At 47.7% G+C, this 25,672-nt stretch overlaps 1 protein-coding gene across 1 annotated transcript in view; it reads left to right on the top strand.

Moving 5' to 3' along the window:
- LAMA5 (laminin subunit alpha 5) overlaps positions 1-25,672 on the top strand; it is a 167,844-nt gene that overhangs the window by 5,200 nt on the left and 136,972 nt on the right. The window contains 1 exon segment of the mRNA XM_008178587.4: positions 3,784-3,936. Coding sequence (XP_008176809.3) covers positions 3,784-3,936 — 153 coding nt within the window.

Genomic DNA, 25,672 nt, shown 5'->3' with positions numbered 1-25,672 from the left:
TTTCCACAAGGCCCAGGGTAACACTTGTCAGACCTGCATTTTTCTTTTTAAAACAAAATCTTCAGATTCTGAGGTCAGAGCTCAGCTCTCTTTTGATCTGAATCTGTACCAGTGTAAGTGTGTAATCTGCCCTAAAATATGTTTGACTCGCTGAGTAGCTAGCAATGATCAATGTTGCTTGTGAGTCAGGTGCTCTCTCTAGACAAATGAACTATTAAACTTTTGGGAATGTTAATATCAGGGGCCAAATTACACCATTTAATAGCAAGCTCAAGTAACAGGTTTCAGAGTAGCAGCCGTGTTAGTCTGTATCCGGAGTACAAGGAGTACTTGTGGCACCTTAGAGACTAACAAATTTATTTGAGCATAAGCTTTTGTGGGCAACAGCAAGTAAGCCACTGAGATGTTAGCCTTTAATACTGGCACTTAGCACCAGTAACAGAGAGAGGAACGTTTGTAGCATCAATAAAGTACAGTAGTCTTTGTTAATTTTCAGTCCTCTGGAAACTTGAAGGGGCGACTGCATGTCATTGCTAGGGTTGTGTGAAACACTTGCAACAAAATTCAAGAACATCAGAGTGAGGATTTTGCATTTTGCTCCAAGTTTCCTTAACATCCCACTTTTGTGACAAGCCTCTGAATTTTGGGCTTGGCACTAGAAATCTAATTCTCCACACAACCTGTTGCACAGGTTTCTTTTAGCGGGTCTGTTCTTTAGTCACCTGTTACTTGTTCACCCAGTGAATGTCTGTTCTTTGCTTGTCTGTGCCCTTGTTAGATGTTGGTTTAAAAAGACCTTGTTCTGACTCCCTGTGTTACAGCAAGGTCTCAGTGCACAGCAAACAGTGTTACTGGGCAGCTCTGGTTGTCTCCATTCCTTGGCTTTGTACTTCGCTGTCTGGTATTTTCATATCTCTAGCCGAGTTAATTAAAAGGTGGGCTTGTTCGGAACAAGTTGTGTTGCATAATTGCCTGCAAATAACATACCACACGTCTGCAGGGAAGAATGCTGGGAATTTTCAGTTTCCTTTTTGGCTTGGAGTCTCATCCAGCCCTTTGAGTTTGTGGAAATGACAATGGTTATTCTGTGGGATGACTATCTGACTGCAGCCCTGGAGGGGGAGAGGGTTTGAAGTGCTAGGAAGCTGGAAGTTGTTCCTGGAGATATGTTTCAGGTGTAATAATGCCAGCCGATCTTAAACTGAACTTTGCACCCCTTGATAATCTGTACGTTATTCCCTGACAGCCAGAAACTTTTCTATGCTTAAACTCTGTACCGTTCACCTTTTTTTTTTTTTTTTTAACATCTTAAAAAATGTTCAGTTTAAAACTACCAGGAGCCAGGACAGACAAGGCTGACATACTATGCCCAGGGGTAACCATCTCTTTTAAAGGGGAACTGTCAGCTAAGTGAACTCCTTTTGTGGACTGTTCAGAGCAAGGTGATTCAAGTGACAGGACAGAGCGACTAAGCTAATAACTCACCAATTCACTAGACTATTTTCAGGCCCCCTCGGCGTGGCCCAAATCCCTCCTTTTGGTGTAACCTGCCTTGCTGTTCTACAGAAGTGTCTTAAGCAGCTGGGCGCCTGCCTGACGCTGCTCAGGGCCCACCCCATGAGTTGCAGGGTTCTCTCCCTCCCTGGCTGCATGCCCAGGGGTCTATTGGTACCATAGCAACCCACGCTGCACCAGGGAGACCATGAGTGACTCACGGCTAGAGGCCCTGTTGCTGCTGAGGAGATCACAAGGCTGGCTGGTCTGGCCAGGTGTTGGATGTTGGCTATTACATTCAAGTAGGGCCATAGCTGAAAGGGTTTTACTTGTAAATTCCCTCTTCCACCCCCGTTTTTGTTTTGGGTTTTGGTTTTCTGGTCCCTATTAGAATTATACATGTACAGAAGGGGAAGGGAACACTGTGACGGGTTGGATCACAGAAACCCCCTTGGGAGCTGCCACCCAATGTATCAAGACTACTTCTATTTTTTTTTTCAATTAAATTAAATAGGATATCTCCATTAATTTAATATCTCCTAGAACTGGAAGGGACCTTGAAAGGTCATTGAGTCCAGCCCCCTGCCTTCACTAGCAGGAGCAAGTACTGATTTTGCCCCAGATCCCTAAGTGGCTCCCTCAAGGATTGAACTCACAACCCTGGGTTTAGCAAGCCAATGCTCAAACCACTGAGCTATCCCTCCTCCCCCACAGCTATTCCTGTTTTCCCTGCCAGCTCAGGACTCCAGCACCCTGTCTTGCTGAGCCAGACACTCCCGTCTGCTCCAACACAGATCCAGGGTCTGAATTCCTTGCCCCAAAGCTGCAAGTTTACCTGAAAACAGCTCACAGAAGTGTGCTTGTCTTTAGCACTCAGATGCCCAACTCCCAATGGGGTCTAAACCCAAATAAATCCGTTTTACCCTGTATAAAGCTTATTGTTCGCCCTCTATAACACTGATAGAGAGAGATGCTCAGTTGTTTGCTCCCCCAGGTATTAATACATACTCTGAGTTAATTAATAGATAAAAAGTGATTTTATTTAATACAGAAAGTAGGATTTAAGTGGTTCCAAATAGTAACAGACAGAACAAAGTAAGTCACCAAGCAAAATAAAATAAAATGCGCAAATCTATGTCTAAATGAACTGAATACAGATAATCTCACCCTCAGAGATGCTTCAGTAAGTTTTTTTTTTTCCTCAGATTGGACACTTTCCAGGCATGGGCACAATTCTTTCCCCTGGTACAGCTCTTGTTCCAGCTCAGGTGATAGCTAGGGGATTCTTCATGATGGCTCCTCCTCTCCTTGTTCTCCTCCACTCCTTTATATATCTTTTGCATAAGGCGGGAACCCTTTGTCCCTCTGGGTTTTTTCCCCCTCTTCCCCCCACTGGAAAAGCACCAGGTTAAAGATGGATTCCAGGTCAGGTGACATGATCACATGTCACTGCAAGACTTCATTACCCACTTGCCAGCACACACACACACACAGGAAGACTCGCAGGTAAACACAGCCATCTGTAGACAATGGTCCTGGTTAATGGGAGTCATCAAGATTCCAAACCACTATTAATGGCCCACACTTTGCATAATTACAATAGGCCCTCAGAGTTATATTTCATATTTCTAGTTTTAGATACAAGAGTGGTACATTTATACAAATAGGATGATCACACTCAGTAGATTATAAGCTTTGTAATGATGCCTTACAAGAGACCTTTTACATGAAGCATATCCCAGTTACATTATATTCACTTATTATCATGGTTTTTATAAAACTATATAGACTGCACAACATCACAAACACATTTTGTTTATTTTAAAAAAACCTCAGGTGTGGACCCCAAGCAATCCCCCCCTCCAGTGCTGTAGAATTTCCAGTTGGAAATGTGCTTCATATACCCTCAGTTTGGGGGTGGTCCCAACACAACAGCATAACTCTGGGTTGCCTGCAATATTGGCACTTGTGGGGGGTTGTTTATTCATCCTGGCTGGAGAGGTCCCCATTAAAAATGATTGATGTGGGTTTAAAGAGAACATGTGTGGAGAAAATGTGCATCTTTAAAGGGATACAAGCCCTCTTTGGGGAGAGGATGGTGGTGAGGTTGCTAAACCACTTAGGTGCCACATCCACTTCTTGATTGTTCTTTGCCTCTCCTTTTATCTGGCAAGAATATCCTCCCTCCCTGATGTCTGGGCTTTTTATGAACAAAAAAGAGTCTGCTGCTTGGAACGTGCCAGCTGCTCTGGGATTGTGTTAATTTCTCCTGTTTGTGTCTTCTGGCAGGGGCAGTACTGCGACATTTGCACATCGATGAACAGCAACAAGGCTCACCCCATAACCAACGCCATCGACGGAACAGAGCGCTGGTGGCAGAGTCCTCCCCTCTCTCGCGGGCTGGAGTTCAACCAGGTCAATGTGACCTTGGACCTTGGACAGGTAATGGAAAAGGCTTGTGGTGTTTTAGATTGAAAGCTGCTCTTGTCGGGTACCTGTCCTCTTGGGTGTCTTTAAAGAGCTTCAGTTATCCCCATGGTAGAGGTGAGACACAACGCTGCTGTGATGACTGGACAGGGAATTCTCCACTAAGGTCCCAGGGTGCAGACAAGACCTTCTAGTTCTCTCCAGCTCTAAAACAAAACTTAATGCAATCTGTGCTGCATAGTGTTACCTACCACACAATCTCCCTAAGCATTGGCCACAGCGGTCACACGAGTCACAAAAACCTTTAGCGCTGACTAAATAATAGTAGTGCCCCTGAAGAGTCTTTGGCTAACTTGGCTACCATGTCATATGTAAACTTCACTCCTGAATTCCTTGTTGCTGTAGCCAAAACATGAGCCATGGCTGGCCCAGAGGTGTTAAGATGTGTGTGGCAAAACATTAACTAGAGCATTTAAACCATGGAGTTTTAAAACATGAAATCAACTTTAAAGGCCTTGTGACAAAACTGACAATAGAGCTTTGGTCTTCAATACTGTCCAGTGAAAAGAATTAGCACTGTAGAAATGCTAGCTACCAGCCCTCATGGCCGCTCACCTCTGTAGCGCCTGTTCATTTGGAGAACAATTCTTCTGGAAACGTCGGGTTATTTTTTTCAAACTTTCCTCAGCGGAGGGGAGGGGACTCCAGGAGTAAACTGAAACCAGGAGTAAACTGTTTCTAAAAACAACACTGGCCACGTTGTAAACAAGAAATCACAAACTCTGCTTAGTGACCCTGGGCTTTTCTGTAGGCCTTTGCTTCTGTATATAGACAGCAGCGTGGCCAGTGTCTGCTATATCCAGAAAACCCTGTCAGTCCACAGACGCTTCCAAACAGGAGAGTGTGGTGCAGTGTCTCAGAGTGTAGAGGCATTAGGGAAGACTCCTGCTTTCCAGATGCCTCATTGCCTGGTGTGCTGTAGAGATTGTCTTTTACCGCCGCATGCTATTGATGCAGTAGAAGGGCTTTGCTTGTCTCAGGTCTTCTGAAAGGGACTGTTTGAGGGCTTCATAGGGGCCTGTTGCTTAGGCAGAAGGGAAGCATTTTTAAGCAATTGCCTCATTTTGCAACTCACCTTGTTCAATATTTAAATATCCCCAGTACATTAGGGGAGCGGCAGGGCATCGGTGAATGGGGCCTGGAGAGGGGTTATAGCACGTTCTGCTGAATGGTCTGACATGAAGCTTTTCATTTCAAGAGAGCGCCTGCTGTCTGCCGGGAGGAGATCTCCTGGCTAGTAGCCCTGGCTTCCCAGGTTCTTGAATAGAGCAGGCGAAGGAGGCAGTCTGTGTGCTGTAAGCAGTTTACTCCTCAGAATTCAGTGAGCTGGGCATTCGCTCCAGAACTTGTTTGTAATGAACTAGCACTTCTAACTGCTGCTGCGCCCATTGTGCTGGCACCCATCGCCAGCATTGGGATTTCTCTGGCCCTTGCTGATGGGGGGGGGGTGGGGGGGGGGAGGAGGGGATGAGGTTTCCAGGCAGGTTGAGGGTTGGCTTGAGCAATGGGCCTTCTGCTACCAAAAGGTGGAGAGAAAGTTGGAATCAAGTTTTTGAAGCTTGTGTTACAGGTGAGCTGCACAATGTAAGCCCCTCACCTTATTTGTAGGCACGTTGCTTTTTTGCTTGTGCAGATATGGGGCTCGGTGAATGAGGCCTTTGCATGGTTCCCCTATTGTGTGGCTTTGATAGCATAACCATTATGAAGGCAGTGGAGGAGTTGCATTGAGTGAGCAGAATTTCAGGTGCATGGATGGACTGTCAAGTTATTTGTAGTCCGCTTGGTTTGGAGTTAAATAAACTTGGGGGGCCCTGAGCATGCCCTAAAGATCTGTGCCTGAAGGGGGTACTCTGCACTGAGATCTTCCCTATAGCCAGGCAACCGAACCCTTGCCATGTAGGAGGAATCTAGGCCTAGTTTGTACCTCCTGATTTTCAGTAATTTTCAAATATGTTAATTTCTGCTCATCCATTTGAGCTAAGTCTCCAGGATCCCCTCTAAACATGTCCCTGCCACGTAACAGTGCTAGCATAGCTTTCCTGCATGCTGTGGACAAAGATCTTTTTTCCGGAGACCCTTGATAGCTACACTGTGCAATCCACGTTGCCCCCCCCCCCAAACATCCCCATAATGCCTTGATCAGAATCTCTAAAGCAGATTTAGAATATGGCTCTTGGGAGGGTGAGAGTCCTCAGCCACACTGGCCAAGGAGGTTGTACTAATGCCGTTTCAGAGGGACCCAGTGGATGCCAGCTACTTTGGAAACGCTCCGAATGCAGGGGTTTTGTGAGGTGAGGAGAATACTAGAGCTTTGTCTCCTGATGGGAGGATGTGGGTGGAACTTTGCTTGCTCCAACTGCTATCTGTACCTGTGGGCGGGAGGGAAAGGAGAGAGGGTTTCAAAGCCCATCAAGTCAGGGCAGGCATTCCTCTTCTCCCCTCCCCCCCCTTCTCCAAGCAGCACCTTTGGCCCTAAACAGCGATGCAGTCTGCAGAGACTGCTAGCGAGCTACTGAAGCTTTGATGGCTCAAATCTGCATCTACCTCCTTCAGTTCCTTCCTAGATTGTAACATTGGGAGTGCGGGAGTGAAGATCCAGGGAGAAAGTTGGGATATTGGGGGGGAGGGGGAGGGGAAGAATTCTGCCATGGTGAAATTTTTGGTCTTTGGGTTTTCTCTTTCTCGCCCTGCACTCTCATGTTTTCTTGTTCATTTCCCACTCCCTCATTCTTTTGCTAGTGGGAAATGGGATTTCATCACCGTGCATGCTAGGTCATGAGCAAAATCCAATGTGACCACTAATGGTGACTGGTGGATTATGTGGAAAGGATCCCTCTAAAATGACTGGTTTCAAAGTAGCAGCTGTGTTAGTCTCTAAGGTGCCACAAGTACTCCTGTTCTTTTTCTAAAATGACTGTTACTCCTCACCATGTCCAAAGTTTGCATTCACTGGTCCTCCACAAATACCCAATGCAGGCCACTGCAAGAGCACGTGGTCTGTTCTCAAACTAGCAACCCATTTCTGGCAGTTTCATCATAACAGTAATCCTATATTAAATGGACATTCCTTTCACGTATACTCTGGATTGGCCCCGGTTCTCATCCCCCACTTGTCGGGGTTAGGTGATGGCGAGTGTTTGTGAGATTCTGAAACCCTTCACCTGGTTTCCTTCTGTTGACCTGAGGCTGTGGCTGAGAGAGCGGAAGGTAAAGAAAGGCTTGCCTGAGGTCCTATTGTACCTGCAGGGCATGTGCCAGAAGAGCCTAATGTAATTGGAAGAGAAGTGTTGGAAATTCCTCGGATGCCTGTGGGACTGTGCAGGTAATAGCCTGAAAGGCAGGCCGAGCAATTTACAGGCTGGAAAATAAGGCCTTTTATGCCTCCCAATGCCTTGTGGGGAGCCCTTTTTTGTCTAGTTTAAATTGAATTGAGTGGATTGGCCAACGTCTGCCTCAGAAAATGTCTTACGCATTTTAGATAGTAACCAGCACTGGTTCCTTTTGAGCTATGATGTTGGGGTACAGGGTGGATGTGTTTAGACACATAGAAGGTTCTGGGGTCACGGACACTTGATTTGCTGCAGAGACACTGGAGTGTCCTAGGGTGGTTAGGGTCAGGAAAGGGTTTCTTTGCAACACTGCCCTTTTGCCATAGCAATTCTTTGCTGCCAGCGTCTCTTCTGAGGCTTGGCCTTCACTTAAACGTTAGGTCAACATAGCTATCTCAGTCAGGAGTGTAGGGGGGAAAAAAAAATGCCTGGCTGACACAGCTATGCCAACCTATCACCCAGTGTAGATACAGCTGTGTTGAAGGAAGAGGGCTTCCCTTGACAGAGCTACTGTCATTCAGGGAGGAGTTGTTCCTACGCTGATGGGAAATACCCCTTCCATTGCTGTAGATGGTGTCTGCGCTGTGGGCTTATGCCAGCATAGCCACTGCATAGACATGCCCTGAGTCATGCCTGCTTAATTACTAACGAGAACCAAGTTCCTTCAGCACTTGACAGCATCATGGGGATAGGGGAGACTGTGATTAATTTCAACAGAGGGTCCTGTGGCACCTTTGAGACTAACAGAAGTACTGGGAGCATAAGCTTTCGTGGGTAAGAACCTCACTTCACCCACGAAAGCTTATGCTCCCAGTACTTCTGTTAGTCTCAAAGGTGCCACAGGACCCTCTGTTGCTTTTTACAGATTCAGACTAACACGGCTACCCCTCTGTGATTAATTTGTTCATCAGGCTGCTTTCAGTGGCTGTGTCCAGAGAACTTGCTCTCTTTCTTCACTGGGATAATGAAATTGGAAGGGAAGGGGAAAGGGAGGAATATTCTTTGTAGCCAACTAACAACGGTTTATAAAACGCACGTTGGCCACCCAGCTGGAATTATTATATTAAAGGCCCACATCATGTCCGCTTAATGTCAGCAGCTGCTTAAAGATTATGGCTTCATTGGTAGGGTAGATCAGAGAGGTCTCGTCCTAGAATGGGCAAAAGGTAATCAAATGCATAATCTGCTTGGGAGAAATTGTTCCAGCTCCCTTGTACCTGCTCCCTCATCGTCTGTGGTAGCAGAGCTATGGTTTCAGAACTGCCATTGGATGTCGATGCGGATAAAACAGGGAAAGGGGTGGAGGGAGAAAAGCCATCTAAAATTCCGATACTTGGCTGAGATCTGGCAGCTAGAAACAAAACAAGTTGCTCCATTTACAACTGGAAAAAAGGGAGCTAATTGGTACTGGAAGCTGCTGGTGGAGAATAAATAGAGAACAGATTTTTTTGCTGCTGTTGATCATAAACTCACTCTTAAAGCTTCCAAACGTTTTGACACTGGGGTAAGTAGTCTGGTGGCTCCTTGGGAGTGTCTTGTTACAAAATAATGCTACAGAACCATGCTAGAACAAGGATTGGCTTTCCTGCATGGATGGGGCTGGAGTGCATTAGCACTAAGTTTACAGCATCATTGCTTAGCATGGTCCTATCCACAGGTCAGCCCAAACCACGCAATAACGTTTTTGATGCTGAGGCTCAATGTTATAGTGCAGATAAGGGTATTAGTGACACTCACCTATACCGTGTGGAAGACAATGATTCTCTTAAGTGAAAGGAAACTGAGCCTTGCTAGTGAAACTGTTTTGTCTGTGAGGGCATCTTCGCTGTAGAGGCAGCCTAGGTGCACGGTGCCTGGGCGAGCAGCCACACTGCAGAGCCCGTTCTGAGTTACTGTGTGCTGCACTCATCCGTGTGTGTCGCTAGGGAGGCCTGTCTCATGGGTGGTTGTGCTGCAGTAAGCTGACCCACTCTGATTCTTAACTTGTCTGTCCTGGGCACATGGGGGGAGGGGGATTTGGGGAAAGCACTGGAGAATTGTCAGCACTCGAGTGGTTTAGCCTGGATCCTCACTGCAAAATGGGTGGGTCAGCAGCTTGGGTGAAAGCAGAACCTGGGCTCTAACCCCTTTTCCCCGAGCCATGCCAGCTAGCCCATGTTCAAAGCACCCCAGTGATGTTTTTGCGTGTGGACAGGAGAGGCATTGGGGTAGGAGCCTGGGCTGACTCTTCAGTGAAGGCCTCCCAAATGGAAGGTGTCGAGGCCAGTATTCACCTGAGTGTTGGGCAGAGAGGCAGCTTGCTGTAAGTGTGCTGCAGTTGCCATAGAAAGTCAGTGGGTGCGGGGACACGTCGGCTTTACCCAATGAAATAATAGGGAACTGCTCCAAGGCACGTGCAGATTGATCTTCATACTCCATGCCCTGGGGAAGTGAAGGCTCCGTTTGAGCGCTGAGCAGGTCAGCTGGGGAAGGGGGAAAAAGTCCATCAGCGAGAGCCTTGGAGCCTTTGTCACAAGCAGTAGGTTACACGGAGAGAGCACAGGGAGGATTGACTGTGAATCTCTGCGGTGCTTGCCTGCCATAGTTCTGTTGATTGCTACTTGCTGCAGGTGGCGGGAGGGACAGGGCGCGATTGAAGGTATTTTAGCTGAGCAACTCTTGAAGCGAGAGCCGTAATAAATCCGGTGGCTCTTTTTTCAAGAAATATGAATGGCTGGCTCCCTGCCAGAGCTTGACATCTTCCTGACATGAAGCTGAACCAGGCCAAGCCTCCCCAGAGAGCGTTCTGTATTGTCGGTGTTTCATGGTACGTTGTGCGGAGAAGAATGCTTGCAGCCAGGAAATGGAAGTACCTTCATGCTGGTGCTTGCCTAAGGTTAATAACTGCAGCACTGGTGGTGATGGGGTGCTTGGCGTCCCCGCTTCCACAGAGCTGTTGCCCGCCCTGGCTGATGCTGGAGTTGCCATGATTCCCCCCTAAACACAGTGGGTAGAACTCCAGATTGAAACTTTGCAGTGTGTCTTGATTCACACCCTCTCAGGTATTTATTTCCTTCTCTGAAGCCCACATTTCTTCCTGTCTAGCAGCCTCCACTTGGGGAAAAAATCCCAGGCCCGGAAGAGCAGGATCTGACAGTGCCTCATACCTTCCGGCCACTCTCTCCTAGATCCCAAGGCCAAAAGTGACCATTATGATTAAGGCCACAATTTAATCACCGGTATTTTTAGGAAAAAAGTCATGGACAGGTTGTGGGCAAGAAACAAAAATCACGGCCCGTGACCTATCCATGACTTACACCATAAATACCCATGATCGAATCTTGGGGGAAGCCCTGGTGGGAGGAAGAGCCCGCGGCACCGGCTCCCCCCCGGCACCACCTACTGCGAGCTGCCAAGTTGTGGCAGCTCCCGCCACCCCTGGCACGACTGTTCAGGCTGTCCCCAGGGCCAGCCGCATTGGCGGCTGCTGCTGGGTGTCCCTGGGACCACTGTCAGGAGCCGTCAAGCTGCGGCTGCTCCCACCGCCCTGGGACAGCTGCCTGGAGCCACCAAAGCAGCAGCTGGTGTGGCTGGCTACAGAGCTGCTCCAGCAGTGGCCGGTGTGGCTGTCCCCAGGGCCCCCTGAACAGCAGGCCCTGGGGCCAGCTGTTTGGGTGGCCCTGGGGTCAGCCACACTGGCCGCTGCAGAAGTCACGGAGGTCGCAGGAAGTCATGGAATCCGTGACCTCGGAGACAAATACGGAGCCCTAATTATGATGCTGACCTCATGGATACCACAGGCCATAGAATAGGGGTTCCCAAACTTTTTGCCGGCTTGACCCAAATTTAATGAAGGCTTTCCTGCCAGGACCCCAGAGAACATGGAGGGCACCATTTAGAAGAGCATAGTGTGTGATCACACTTGCAGAGGATGCTTTTGTAGAGCAAAATGATGTCCTCCATGCATCATGACCTTGCATGTACAGTGCATACGAGGTTGCTCTGTGTGGCACAAAATGGTGCCCTCGGCACAGCAGGGATCACTGGAACCCCATCTGCTGATGCCGTATCTAGAACCCATCTTTTAGAAAGGCATTCAATCGTGATATAAAAATGGTGAGGCTTGGAGAATGCACCATGACCCGTGGTAAATTATCCAGTGGTTAATTACTCTTGCTGTTAAAAATGTACACCTTAATTCCAGTTTGCATTTCTCTAGGGTCAATTCCATTGCATCACATTGAACCTTTCTCAGCTAGACTGAAGGGCCTTTAATCAAATATTTGTTCCCCATGTAGGTACTTACAGAATATAATCAATTACCCCTTAATCTGGTGTGTTGTGGGGCACTGCTCTAGAGGAAGAATGCCGCCTTCTCTTCATCTTTGACTTTCTGTACTGACATTCATATGCATTTGCCTTTGTCTCTTTAGAGATGACAGTGTTTCATCCTTCAGAGACGTCCAGGTAGTAACTTCTACCAGATGTACACTCCAAATCCAGTTCTCCTTATTCAAAAGCTTCACATGTTAATAATTTACAGAAGACTGAGGAAAAGGATGGATGGATAGATAGATGAACGTTAGGACTAGTTTGAAGGTGCTTGGTTTAGTATCCGTAACAAATGCATAAGCTACAGAATAAGTGGACATAGGTGCTAGGGATGTAAATATGGGTAAAAAAACTGCTTAAACGATTAATTATTTGTTTAACTGGTTAACCGTTAACTGAGGTAGCTGGGGTGGGGGGGAGCTGGCATGGTGAGGGGCTGGGGGTCCGGCTCGCAGGGGGTGGGTGTGTGCGTGTCCGGGGGCCAGGGTCCAGCGTGTGTGGCCGGGGTCTGGCGTAGCTGGGACCAGCTCGTGGGGGGTCTGGTGGACGGGGTCAGGCAGTATGGGGCTTGGCGGGACGGGGGTCAGGTGGGGCTGGGGGCACAGCAGGGGCCTGGCACAGCCAGGACTTGGGGCCTACTGGCTCAGCTGGCCTGGCTGGGGGTGGACTGGCATGGCTGGGGCTGGAGTCCCTCCTGCCAGCCTGTTGCAGGGCTGCTGGGGTTATCGGTTAACTATGGTTAACCGGTAAGTCTAATGCTTACCGTTTAACTGTTTAACCTTTTACATCCCTAATAGGTGCTAGAAGTAGGGGTACTGCTGCACCCCCAGCTTGAAGTGGTTTCCATGAGATACAGGGTTTACAGTTTGGCTCATTGGCTCTCAGCTCCCCTGCTGTACAAATTGTTTCAGCACTACTGCAGGTGGATCATTGACCTCGTTCCTTGTGACGTAGGAGTTTGCTGGGTTTTCGAAGAGATGAAAGTTGAAGGCTCTGAAGAAAAGAGCTCCCTTAGAGACCCAGTGGCCCAGCTAATTAGCTTATTTTCTAAGCCCCTTTAGTTGAGAAGTAAAGGTGTCAGTCGTCGCAATACACAGTGGTTGCCTTTATCCCTGGATCAGACTGATTCTTGTTAAGTGGGAAACTCATTCCAAAAGGAGGTGTGTTTTCCTGGAGTCTATTTCCTGTTCACAAGTCTCACTTCCTCTTTCTTATTGCACAGCGTAGACTGCTGCTTGGGGCCTGTATTGTGTAAAGGTTAACCATGCAAGGGGTGGACATAGAAGAGATGTCCGTGTGAGCCAGGCATGCAGTCATGTACATACAGCTTTGGCATGTGTTCCACTTTTAATAAGCAGTCCCTAAGTCAGGGATGGGCAAACTACGGCCCGCAGGCCGGATCCGGCCCCTCAAGGCTTTGGATCCGGCCAGCGGGATTGCCCCCTGTGGTGCCACAGGCCCCGCACCGCTCTCAGCAGCGGCTGGCCCGATGTCCCTTCGGCCCCCGGGGTCCTTGCCTGCAGGCACCACCCCCCACAGCTCCCATTGGCCGGGAACAAGGAACTGCAGCCAATGGGAGCTTTGGGGGAGGTACCTGGAGGCGCAGCAAGGGCAGCACACGCAGAGCCCTTCGCCCCCCATCTCCCAGGGGCTGCAGCGCTTCCTGGAGCGGCGTGGGGCCGGGGACAGGGCAGGTGTGCAGGGAGTCTGCTCTGGCCCCGGTGTGCACCACTGCCATCCCAGAGCCCAAACCCCTCCTGCACCCTGCCCCCCAACTCCCTGCCCTAAGCCCCCTGCCTGCACTGTGCACCCTGCCTGCACTGCGCACCAATTCCCTGCCACACCCCGTGTACCCTAACCTCCTGCCCTGAGCTCCTTGCTGCACCCCTCCAAACCCCTGCCCTGGGCCCCCTCGTACGCCCAGCACCCCCTCCAAACCCCAATCCCCTGCCCTGAGCCCCCTCATACAGTCCACACCCCTCCTCTGCCCCAATCCCTTGTCCTGAGCCCCTTCCTGCACACTGCACCCCCTCCCACACCCTGCACTCTCTCCTGCACCCCAACCCCCTGCCCTCGGCCCAAAAAGTTTGCCCACCCCTGCCCTAAGTGAACAATTAAATCCCTAATCTCCACTGGCATCTGCAGTCAGAGAAAGTTCTTACCATTTTCCATGGGTAAGTAAACTGCCTAACCTCAGAGGGGTAGCCGTGTTAGTCTGAATCTGTAAAAAGCAACAGAGGGTCCTGTGGCACCTTTGAGACTAACAGAAGTATTGGGAGCATAAGCTTTCGTGGGTAAGAACCTCACTTCTTCAGATGCAAGGACATCGGGCCAGCCGCTGCTGAGAGCGGTGCGGGGCCTGTGGCACCACAGGGGGCAATCCCGCTGGCCGGATCCAAAGCCTTGAGGGGCCGGATCCGGCCTGCGGGCCGTAGTTTGCCCATCCCTTGCATCTGAAGAAGTGAGGTTCTTACCCACGAAAGCTTATGCTCCCAATACTTCTGTTAGTCTCAAAGGTGCCACAGGACCCTCTGTTGCCTAACCTCGTGCATTGTTAAAGGAGAGATGTGAAGGAAGAGCACAATTCACGGTACTCTTTCTCCACCTGTGTCCAGTCCGTTCTTATTTTCCTTTAGAAATATCAGTTTATCCTTTAACCTGGTGGTTTGGGGGACCGGCACAGTAATAGCTAGTCTGCACTTCTCCTATCTCCAGTGAGGTGTGGATGGGTGGGGGTTAGCATGCAGCCGAGTCCTAGTTATTCTAAAACCACATCAAGAACAGCCTTGATACACCCTGAGAGAAATTACTAATAAAGGAAGCCCATTCTGCTGGTGGTTGGCACGATTCTCTGTTGCATTGCTGATGCTTGCTTGGAAACATTCGGCTTGGGATGGGAACTGAGGTCCTCGTTCCTTAGAACATCACAGTGGTCTCCATAGTGATCCTAGAACAGAGCGCATCCATCCAAACACAAGAACCAAAGACCACAGGGATACACACATGTAAGGCAGTTCACTGTACCTGGTCATGCTGAGGTACCTCTGGTGCTGCAGCTACAAAGGAGCCTTAGCTATCAATTTAATGGTGCTCTGCGAAGTATTTAATTTAAAATAAATTAGGTTTGTGGGATTTTGAGCTCCTCTGATTATTTTGGACCTCTGACTAGGTCCTAAGGTGATGTAGTTGCTGCCTCACTTTTTCATTAGGGTGACCAGGTGTTTTAGCAACCCTGCCAAATGGAATTCCACCCCTGCTGGGTTAACCGACGTCCATCATATATGGACAACCTGGCCATAATACTTCAAGATACATCGCCTCCTCATTGGGATCTGTCTTTGCAGGTGTTTGTCCCAAGGGCCTGCTCTGTCCCAGTGGCTGGTGTACCAGATGTAAACGATAGAAGGGTCCAGCCTGAAATGTAGCTGGCTGGATCGTCTGCTCTTCTCATCTGTGGTCTGGGTTATAGCAAGCTCATCACCCAGTTACGCTGGGGGGGTGGATGAAGGAGAGCACTCACTCCCTCTACTGAGAACTCCAAACCTGGGCTTCTCAGAGGAAGCAGATTGTTGCCTCCTGCTTTCTGCAAGCTCTGCTTCCATGCACACAGTCACTTCCTCCACTCAGAGAGAAGCTCTTTATACAAATTCCCCTGTCCGGGGTTTCTCCTTACCCACCTTCTCAGCTCTCTGCCAAGAAATCCTTAGTCCTCTCCAATGCTCTTTCCCAAGCCTATGTTGGAGAAACCCAACAGCAGCTGCACCCCAAGGGTTCCTGTCTTTCCATCTGTGGACGGACTTACAACAGGTCTGAAAGGGAGGGGTTTCGATATCCCTGCCACCTCCTGCAGCATGCCACGGCTACAGTTCCCTCCCTCCTAGAGTACTAGTCACAAAATGCCGTGCTGCTTGAACAGGCTTATGTGCCAAGTGGTCAGCTTGCCTTAAAGGGCCCAGCATGCCCTGCTACCGCGAGAGATGCGGCAGTCAGGACTTCTTTATATAATTTGTATTTTTTTTTTTTTTTTTTACCTTTTTAGAAGTATCAGGACCATCAATAATCCTCTCTTCTTGTTGGAGGACCTCTGTGGGGAGGAGTAGTGGGGCTTAGGGATGTTTGTTGTGAGCTCCTGCACCTCAGTTGAAGGAGTGAGGGGTAAAACCCTTTAACAAAGGCATTCTTTCTCCAAAGTGTGTGTTAGCCATCGGCACTCAGAAGAGTTAACACAAATAAAGCCCGCTAAACAGTCTGATGAAACATCCCTTCCCCTCTTAAGTTGCTGAGGCTACAGTCTCTTGACTCATGATAAGGTCACTGGCTCTTCAGTCGCAGAGTAGCTTTCAGAGTAGACAGGACATGAATTTTTAATCTTTAAAAAAGACAAGCAAACCGTCCCCCAGTCTGAGCACTTCTGACTGCTTTTCTCTATTCCTAGGAAGGATGCCTTTGTCCATGGGATGGGGATTATTTATTGTGTGTGTGTGTGTGTGTGTGTGTGTTTTTAAATATGGCCACTACTAAGCAGGTGGAGACACTTTTTTCATTTTTCTTGTTGCTCCAAAAACAAAGGAAGAAGTGTGTGTGTGTGTGTGTGTGTGTGTGTGAGAGAGAGATTGGGGGGGAGAGATCAAATGCTGTGGGTTTTTGTTTGTTTGTTTTTTAAATTGGCACAATACCCTGTAATGAATAGTCCTTTCTCTGCAAGAATTTTTTTTTTCCAGCTTGTTTTAAACTGACATTGAAATACTTCTGCTTTTGAAGAATCCGTTGACTATTTCAAAGCTGCCATTCTTCCAATTCTTGTGCTGGCAGTTCTCCTTTTCTGCTGATAAGGAGAGAGGTTTCTTTATTTCTATTTATTTTATTTTTTTTGTCTGGAAGATCTAACACTCCACTTGCACCTTTGACCCATCAGTGCGTACTGCCAACTCCTTCGGATTCCTAGCGCTGGAGCGGAGTGGGAGCTGTCTGGGCCTTAGATCTGAATCTCTATAGCCCTTCTATGGGATGATGTGCGAAACCCATTCTGATAACCTCATGACATTGTAAAAGAAACAGAATTCTCCTCCTTGAAGCGAAACGGACCAGCCAGGAGCTGTGGTTTCCTCTTTTCTTTCCACCCTCATTACCCAATTATCATTATAATTGGTTGTTTGCTATAGGAAAAAGAATGCAAAGACTAGAATTGAAGTAAAACATGGCACATATGGTTGTAATTTGTATGAAGTTTATTTCCCATCTGAAGCGTGTTTAAGTAGCTGTCACTTATAGCTTATGGCCTTATCCAGTGCTGACTGAGTTTTTTCACAAGCTTCAATGGGCTTTGCACTAGGCCATGAAACGCATATCAAGATAGTAAATCACCAATAAAAAGAAACCCCCACGATAGAAGCTAAACTTGTCCTAGCTCACAGAAGAGTCTTCTCAGTAGTGGGTAGCCTAGAGTGAAATAGAGATTCTGAGTTTTTAGGCTAAGGATGGAGGTAGGGGAGCTTCTAACGTTCAGGGTTTGGAGAGATTTTTGCAGCAAAATTAGAGCAAGAGCCAATACAAAACTTGCCCATTATCACCTGTGGCCCCATTGCTAAGGCACTGCCAGTCGTTCCAATCAGAACCTTGCTTATCTGGAGGGTGATGTTTTAGATTTCCACGAAAGCTTATGCTCTAATAAATTTGTTAGTCTCTAAGGTGCCACAAGTACTCCTGTTCTTCTTTTTTTGATGTTTTAGACTTATCAGTGGCTAGAACAGGCATTTTGGGACACTTCTGGAGGCCGATCAGCGCACATTAACAGACCAGGGCGTTCACACTGGCGCTGCGGCACTCCAGCGGGGGGCGCATCAAATATTATTCCACTCGTTGCGGTGGAGTACCAGGAGCGCTCTAGCCGCGGAGTCAGAGCGCTCTACGTGCCTTGCCAGTGTGGATGCGTCGTGAGTTAGAGCGCATTGGGCTGCTTTAATGCCCTCTAACGCGCAAGTGTAGCCATGCCCATAGTGCTTATCACCTTGAAGGGATTACAAAGCACTTTACTCCTATATCTAGTGTTGCTGAAATGCAGTCACCTCTGGGGTGGAAGGGTGGCAGCCAGCAATGGAGGAGAAGTTTAGTTTTGGCCGAAGAAACTGAGGCAAGCCCTTTCTAAGGTGCCATGTTGTTGTCTGACAATAGACAAGCTTTTGCTGTTGCTTTTGGTCTTTATTCAAAAGAGTCCTTGCTGAAAAACTGCCTAGTATTCAGAAAGGCTGAGTTGACCCTGCCTGGACTTGACCTGTGGTTCCAGGAAACCAGGATGGCTTATACCATGCCCAATGGCAGCACTGTCTGTGCCACTGAAATGCTGGTGAAAGTGATTTTGAATGTGCAATTTTTCACCAGAATTTTGCAAACTACTGTATATCTAGCTGCTTATTTTAGTTGCAGCCTGTGGCGAGAAATGAAGAGAACTAGACTGTTACCTGAGCCTCCTGCATCGCCATGCTACTCTACCGCCTCAGGCCAGGCACTTCTATTATGCTTACTGGGATTCTTCAGTGATTAGGAGAAAGCCGTAGGGTGAGAGAGGTCAGGCAGCTAGGAGCTGGGAATATCAGCAGGTTTGGCTTGTAATTAATAGCTGGAAGGCTGGCGCTGTAATTTTCTTGCTGTTCTCCTGGAAAGTGCCTGATTGGTAGGGCAGCAGGTAAACAAGTGCTTCAGTTGAACTGGGTGTGAACATGTGTGCGCCGGGGGAGGGAGACTGGATGCATTTGGTCTGTTTGAAAAATTTCTAATGCTAGACAAGTTAAAACAAACCATAACTGTCCGGGTCACAGTTGCTGTTTACCCAGAGAGATCTGTACTTTCCTAGTTCAAGAAGATGTTAGAGAAAGTATGCCCTAGTAGTTAGCAGGTAAGACTAGGAGCCTGGAGAGAATGGTTCTATTCACAGCTCTGCCACGGACATGCTGTCTGGTCTTGGGCAAGTTGCTTAGCTTTTTCTGTGCCTCCATTTCCCTATCTGTAAAATGGCAATAATACTCCCCTGCCTGACAGGGATCTTTGTGTGGCTTATAATGTAGGTCCTTGGGGGTGGGGGGGAAGGCACCTTAAGCTTGCAAAAGTATTACAATGATAAAAGAGCAATGACCATTTGTTTCACATGAACCTCATGTATTCTAGAACAGTTCTTGACAGTGCTGTGTGCACCTCTCCCTTTGCCTGGTGGCTGGGTTTTGTGGAGTGTGGGTTTTTTGTTTTTGTTTTTTAATTCTTTCTGCATTCTAACTGTGACACTCCCTGGCGAGTCGCATTACCTTTCTCTGGCTCATGGGTTTGTTGGGAGTCCCTAGGATCATCCGTTTGTGATGACCTCTGAGTGGATTGTCAGCAAGAATCAAATTAGAAGCCTGAGTAAATACAGTCAAATTCACTCGCCCCTTACATCTGCCTCTGCCAATATTTAAATATTGAAGATAGAGTTCTGATGAGTTTAGAGACTGTAAAATGCATATTCACTTGGAGTTACATGTTGCCTTCCTAAAATGTCTCCTGGAATTCCATTCTTCACTCCCTGCCTTGAATTGAGTGAAGTGGCTGCTTACGAAAAGCTGCTATGTTCCACTCCAGAGGTGGCAGCATTTCAAAGTGCAGGAAGTGGGTCTTGTGTATGTCCGTTCCTTTGTAAAGTGCTTTGGGATCCTTCAGGATGAAGAGGCTGTGCCAAGTAAGAGGCTGGGTGAGATTGGCTAAGGATTTTTAGGCACACATCTGTGTGGCCCCAAAATGCACATAAGGCGCTGGTCCAGTTAGTGTCATTGCAGGAGCAGATGGGGTAGCTGGGCATGCACATCCCCCGAGTCAGACAACTGAGATAATTGCACATTCATGTTGGGAGAATCGTTTTGTGCCCACCCTTTCAGCAAAGCAAACTCATTGTTTCCAGCACTTACCTGTCACTTGTGAACATCAAAGGGCCTTTATTAACATGGCATTGTGGCAAATAGGGAGTGCGCTGCAGTATGCAAGCCTTCTGTTCACAAAACAATTGCACTGCTGCTTCCTGAACTGCAAGCTTCTTCCCAGTGTCCTGCTAGCTAATGTATCCAACCCTGATCTGGAGAAACTGCTGCTAGCTTGGATAATTCAGTGGCTGTGGCCATTCTCTTCTTAGCCCTCTGCTGCGACTGCCCATTGTGATCGTGTAGGGCTCTGTGACGTGGACACCTGTTTACTAGGAAGTGGACTGAGACACCTCTGATCCAGGGAGAGATCGTGCCCCCTGCTGCCTACCCAGATTGCTGGGAAATGCGGGGGTGCCTGATGCCAGGTTGCTACTTTCCCTTCTGCGTAGGTGGGTGGGTGGAGGGGCAGGAGTGAGCAGAGCTGGCCACTGTATCCTGCAATGCACTGGCCAATGCAGCTGATGTGGCACAGAGGAGGAAGTAGCCTGTGCCTGGCACAGGGCTGCTATAGGGTACTTCTCTCTCCCTCTCCTCTCCCAGAGTAAGAGGGAATTGAGGGCTAGATTGTGGTCGTCTTCATTGAAAACAAGGTGACTAAGGCCTGTTAGCCATCCCTCTGTAAAATCCCAGCCGAGGGAGACCAGGCACCTGTCGCTTTTACCACTGTCCCCAACCCATGGCAGAGCTCCCCTAATTTGTCTTGTAAGTTACCTTGTAGAAGAACTTCTGTGCCTGGTCTGCACTAGGATTTTATAGGTAACGTGCATCAGTAATCCCATGGCAAAACCACACCCTCTGTTGGCAGCGAAGACTCGCGGTCTAGTCCGTGGTTTGCTCTTGGGGCAGTGCAAGTACTTGTTGCCCTTTGGCAAAGCCACAGCCCATCGTTAATGTGATCACTGACCAACCAGACAGGAACGACTTACCAGGTTGGTCCCAAATGGAATTGTGACCTCTCTGTACGTGTGACGTGCCAGTGAGGTATTTCCTTCACTGTAAGTGTGGTGCCTCCTACAGGGGCCTGCAGCAGTTTGGGAACCGATGTAAGGCACTTTTTATACAATATAATTGCATCCACACGCTAACGCTTTTACTTGCATAACTATAGTAGCAAAAAAATAAAATCATCACACCTCTGAGTAGTTATACCGTTAAAGTTTAAATGTAAACCAGTTTGTACTCATTAAATCCTCCAGTCCCTTCCTCAAATTCAAGACAATTTGATTGAAAACAGGTTTAAGTCTCCTGCATAGTGTCTTTGCTGCTGTGGTATTTGCACCATTCCTAGTCTGTGCAGTGATTCATATCATTGCAGCAGAGGAGGTCATAAAAGAACCTAATTTGGTGGGTCACCACAATTTTTGCCATAAGAATTTGTACCTGCCCTTTCCCCATCTTTCTTTGCCTGCTTTGACAAATCACTAGGTTCCCAGCATATCAATGCTCTGCTCAGATCTGTCGATTTAGATCCTTATGTGGCCCCATCATTGTGATAGCAGCGTGCGGATATGGCCAAAAGTAACCAGCATGCTGCAGAAGGCATCTCTTGGATTTGGTTAAATGTGTAACAGTGCTGAGCATTGATGGGGAAAGGCGCAAAGAATGGCTTTTTGGCATTTGCACATGGCCTCGAATTGTAAACACAAACTTGGAGACTGCAAACATAACTCTGTACCTCTAGCTTCATCATCACTTCACTGTTGCGCCAACTGTTTGCAAAAGCTGTTGCTTAATGCTTTTTCAGTCCTTCAGAGAGTCTGCACCCACCCAAACTCTGAGTACTAGGGTCCTGGCTAGGCTTCAACATGGCTTTTAGGAACCGTTTTACAAGTAGTTTGGTTTTGTCTACATTGCCAACCAAACTACCCTGGAAAACATTTTATCTCTGATTGTGCTTCAGAGTTTAAAATCTTGGTTTTCTTGGTTCGGAGCCCATGTAGACGGGGCTATATATGCAGTGGCTCTCTTTGCTTTGTGTGCTTGTGAAGACCTTTTGTGTTCTTGAGTCCCATTAGGCCCCATCTATGCCATTGTTCAAATGTTAGCACCAGCTACCCAGGATTGTGTCTACGCTAGCAAAACTTTGTAGCTGCAGTTCGCCACTGCCGCCAGCAATGAGGGAGGGAGTGCGAATGCAGACCGTGCACAGGCATTTGTACCACTATCAGCTGAGCCTGCTCTGAAGGGGAAACTTGTTGAAAAATGCTATTGTCGACATGGCCTGTGTATGTCTGTAGCACAGATTTTTAGAAGGATCTACTTGCCTAGACATGTTGGGATCATATGCTAGAAATCTGTTCACAGCAACTATGGCTTCAAACATAGCATAGTCAGGGCCTTGACTGGCTGAGACGAGAACTGCTTGTAAATTATTTATATTCCTGTAGTGTCTAAAATTGGCTCAATTTAAACCAGGGCCCCAGTGTGCTAGGTACTGTATATACACATAAGTGACAGTCCCTGTCCTGAAGAGCTTATTCTTTAACTAGACAAGACAGACAAAGGGTAGGGGAAAGGAGGCAATAGCCTCTCTTTTACAGCTGGGGAAATGAGGCACAGAGAGATTAAATGACTTGCCCAGGGTCACGCAGGAAGCCTGTTGCAGAGCTGGAATTTGAACTCCGACTTTGAGTCCTACTCTAGTGCCTTAATAGCAAGACCCTCTCATAAAACCCATGATGGCGAAGACTTGCTGACTGGTGTGTGTTTCATGGTGCTTGTGAATGCAAGATTCCTCTAAAGTTCAGGAGAGTTGCACAGCTCTTACCTTTGATCACCTGAAAACCTTGTATGGGTTTGGGGCATGCTGAGATCTCATACTGTGCCAGTTATTAGGTAATCTGTCTCCCTCCCTTTCCTTCCTCCTCCCCATCCCCCCCACATTTGCAGGTTTGCAACAGGATAGCTGCTTAGCTTAAGCAAGGGAGAGAAATATTTATATTCCAATGTGGCCAATTGCCAAGGTTGCTTTGTTCTTCCAGGCTTCAAAAGGGCAGCCCAAGGAAACACTTGTAACTGATGTTGGCATCAGAATTTGCATGGATTTCCTGCAGCTCTGGAAGTGAAGCCCGACCAGCAGTATTTGGAGTTATCCTTTCGCCCTCTCCACACATGGAGAAGAACTGTGCTAGCTACAACCAGACAGGTTCCAAAGTCTTGTTAGTCCCAGAATTGCTGTATTTGGGGGGGTTGGTGTATACCCGTAGCGCCCTAGCATAGATTCAATTTTCCATGTGTAGATGTTTAATACACAGTTGAGCCACATGTTCTATGCCTGGACTTTCCAGCATGATTCAGTAACTTGGTTACAACACATTTCAGTTCCATCTGCAGAAGTTTAACTGTTATAGTAGGGGACCCTCCTCCCATGATAACTTTAAGTCTTTCCTACACTACAAAAGGTCATCTTATCGGCTGTATCTACAGTGGTGAATTCAGACCTGTAAGTCCCTGTTAGTGGTAGCAACAGTGGTGCATTTGCATGTCTGATTTTTAACTAGTGCAGACAGGGCCATAAACGATGTAGTCCACGACTTGGTTGTAATCAGCTGGTGACTGTCTACATAGAAAGCACTAGAGAGAGCAGAATAACAAAGCAATGCTGCCAGCCTGTGGGCAGCAGTCTAGTGCCCTAATGCTTAGGGTAGCCTGGTTGACCCATTTAACTTGCCGCTTTGCCGACAGGCTGAGAATGCCATAGCAAAAGACCGTGTCCAACGCACCCTGCCAGAGGAGTGGCTCTTGTTGTCTGAGAGCTCTTCCGGGGAGAGTAGTAAGAAGTACCTTGGAGCCACATCACAGCTGGCTGTGGTCTTGAGAGTTCTCTGGGCTGAGCAGGGTTGGGTGGGGTCAGTGCTACCAGGGGAAATGCAGCTTGCTGCAGGAAGAGGCATTGATTCAGTGGGTGGCATTCGTCTCTCACTCTCGCTGCTGAGCTAGTACCCCAGACTGAGGAGGGGGCATCCTGCTTCTGGGAACTGCCATCTTTGAGACGACGTGTAAAACAGATGTCTTGGCCATTGATGGTTATGGATGATCCCGTGGCAGTATTTTGCAAGCATACGGGTGTTAGCCCTGGTGTCCTAGCCACATTCCAGCTAGGATAATCTCTATTCTGCTTCCTAAATTCTCCTGGCAGTTTCACATGAAACAAGGTCCTCTTTTCTTCCAATTACAGACCCTCTGTTTCATGCTGTAGTTGCCACACTGCACCCTAGAGAAGGCCGCATTTTAGCGGTGGGGTATAATGATTCTTCTGCGTGGCATGAGGGCCTCGGGCTGAAAGGTGCTAATAAACGGATGATTCATTATTCATTTAATGGCATGTCTTATGCTCAGGTATTAATGTAACTTCTGAACTGCACCCTCTTTCTCACTGACTGGCTGCCTTCTCTCTCACGTTTATAGTGAATGTGTGCAGAGACAGGGAGGATGGATGAAAGATCTTGTCATTAAGGCAGTGGACTAGGATTCAGGAGATTTCTGTTCAGGTCCTGGCTCTGCCACAAACTTACTGTGTGACTCTGGGCAAGTCACTTAGCCCTTGCCTACACTAGAAAGAGTTCGCTGGTCTAGAGATACCTAATGAAGATGCAGCTTACATTGGCAAAAGCACGTTTTTGCTGGTATATCTTATACCAGTTCCCTCTTTGGTCAGTATAAATGCACTAGGACTATTTTTATCTTTATTTGATTGTTGGTTTGTATTACCACCATGCTTAGGAGTCCTTGTGAAGGACTAGGACCCCAGTGTGCTAGGTGCTGTGCAAACGCAGAACAGAAAACTGGGCCCTGCCCCAAACAGCTTGCGTTCCTAACTGACTTTGTTGTGCTGGCAAAACTTCTAGGTGTAGACTAGGCCTTAATCTCTTTGCCTTCCCATTCGCTAGCTGTAAAATGGAGATGCTTCCTTTGTTTATCTTATCTATTTAGATTATAATCTGTTGGCTCCAAGGACTGTATTTTACTCTGTGTATTTATGTTGCCTTACCGACCAGCCTTGATCAGCACTACTGTCACTTAAATAACACACAAAATGTACAGTAAAGAAATGTTCTTTGTTCATAGGAATGTCCCATTGAATGTGTCTGTCTGCTCTGCAAAGTATGCACATAGAGCTTTTCCTCTGGATTTCGAAGGCCAACGTGTTGGAGCCACTTAGAACGGCCACTAACACTATGCTGATAAGATACTCCAAAAATGTGTTTGAGAGTTACCATAGAAACCAAAGGAAAATGTTTAAACTGCTTGCTTGCCCCCTGACAGCGAGAAAAATTAATATGCCTTGTTAAGGAGCCTGGGGAGGTCTCTGTGCAGAATTAGTGCTAGACTGAAATATCGTTCTTATTCCTGCCTTAATTTGTCACCTGGGGAAGCAGCTGAAATGCCCACTTAGGAGCCCTGTTTCTTTGCATGATAAATTGCAGTTGGCTCTTGTTAGACACCCGTCCTTATAATCCCCTTCTGGCAGGCCCCTGATTTCTATGGGTGTGCAGTGGACCTGGGATTCGTTGTATGTGAATGCAGTAACTCCCTCGCTGTTTGGAGAGCTGAGACTTCAAGGAAAAACGCGAAATGTCATGAGACGAAGGATAAAATTGTGAACCTTGGCAACACTGAACCAGAAGAAGTGGTTAGATGCTAGCCTGGGACTCTGGAGATTTGAGTTCAGATCCCTGCTTTGCCACAGACTTCCTGTATGACCTTGGCCAAGTCACATTGGCCCAGTTTTTTAAAGGTATTTCTGTGTTTAACTCCTATGGGCGTTAGGTGCCTAAATACCTTTACAAATTTGGGCCTTAGTGTTTCTGTGCCTCGGTTCTCTGTCTGTAAGATGGGATAATAGCACTGCCTTACCTCACAGATCTGTTAGGAGGACTAATACATTAGAGACTGTGAGATACTTGGAGGCTGTGGTTATGGGAACTGTATCTAGCTAGATCGAGACAAGTTGGGCGCGATAGTATCTTTTAATGGACTGTCTTCTATGACCGCTTTTGAGCTTACACTGTGTGTGTCTCAAAAGATATTCCCTCACCCAGCTTGCGTCTCTCATATCCTGTGACCAACAGGGCTACAACACTGCAAACGTATCTAGATAGATGTTTC

The sequence above is a fragment of the Chrysemys picta genome, chromosome 13, assembly GCF_011386835.1.
Source record: "Chrysemys picta bellii isolate R12L10 chromosome 13, ASM1138683v2, whole genome shotgun sequence".
NCBI lineage: Eukaryota > Metazoa > Chordata > Testudines > Emydidae > Chrysemys > Chrysemys picta.
This window is presented reverse-complemented; position numbering and strand designations above follow the sequence as displayed.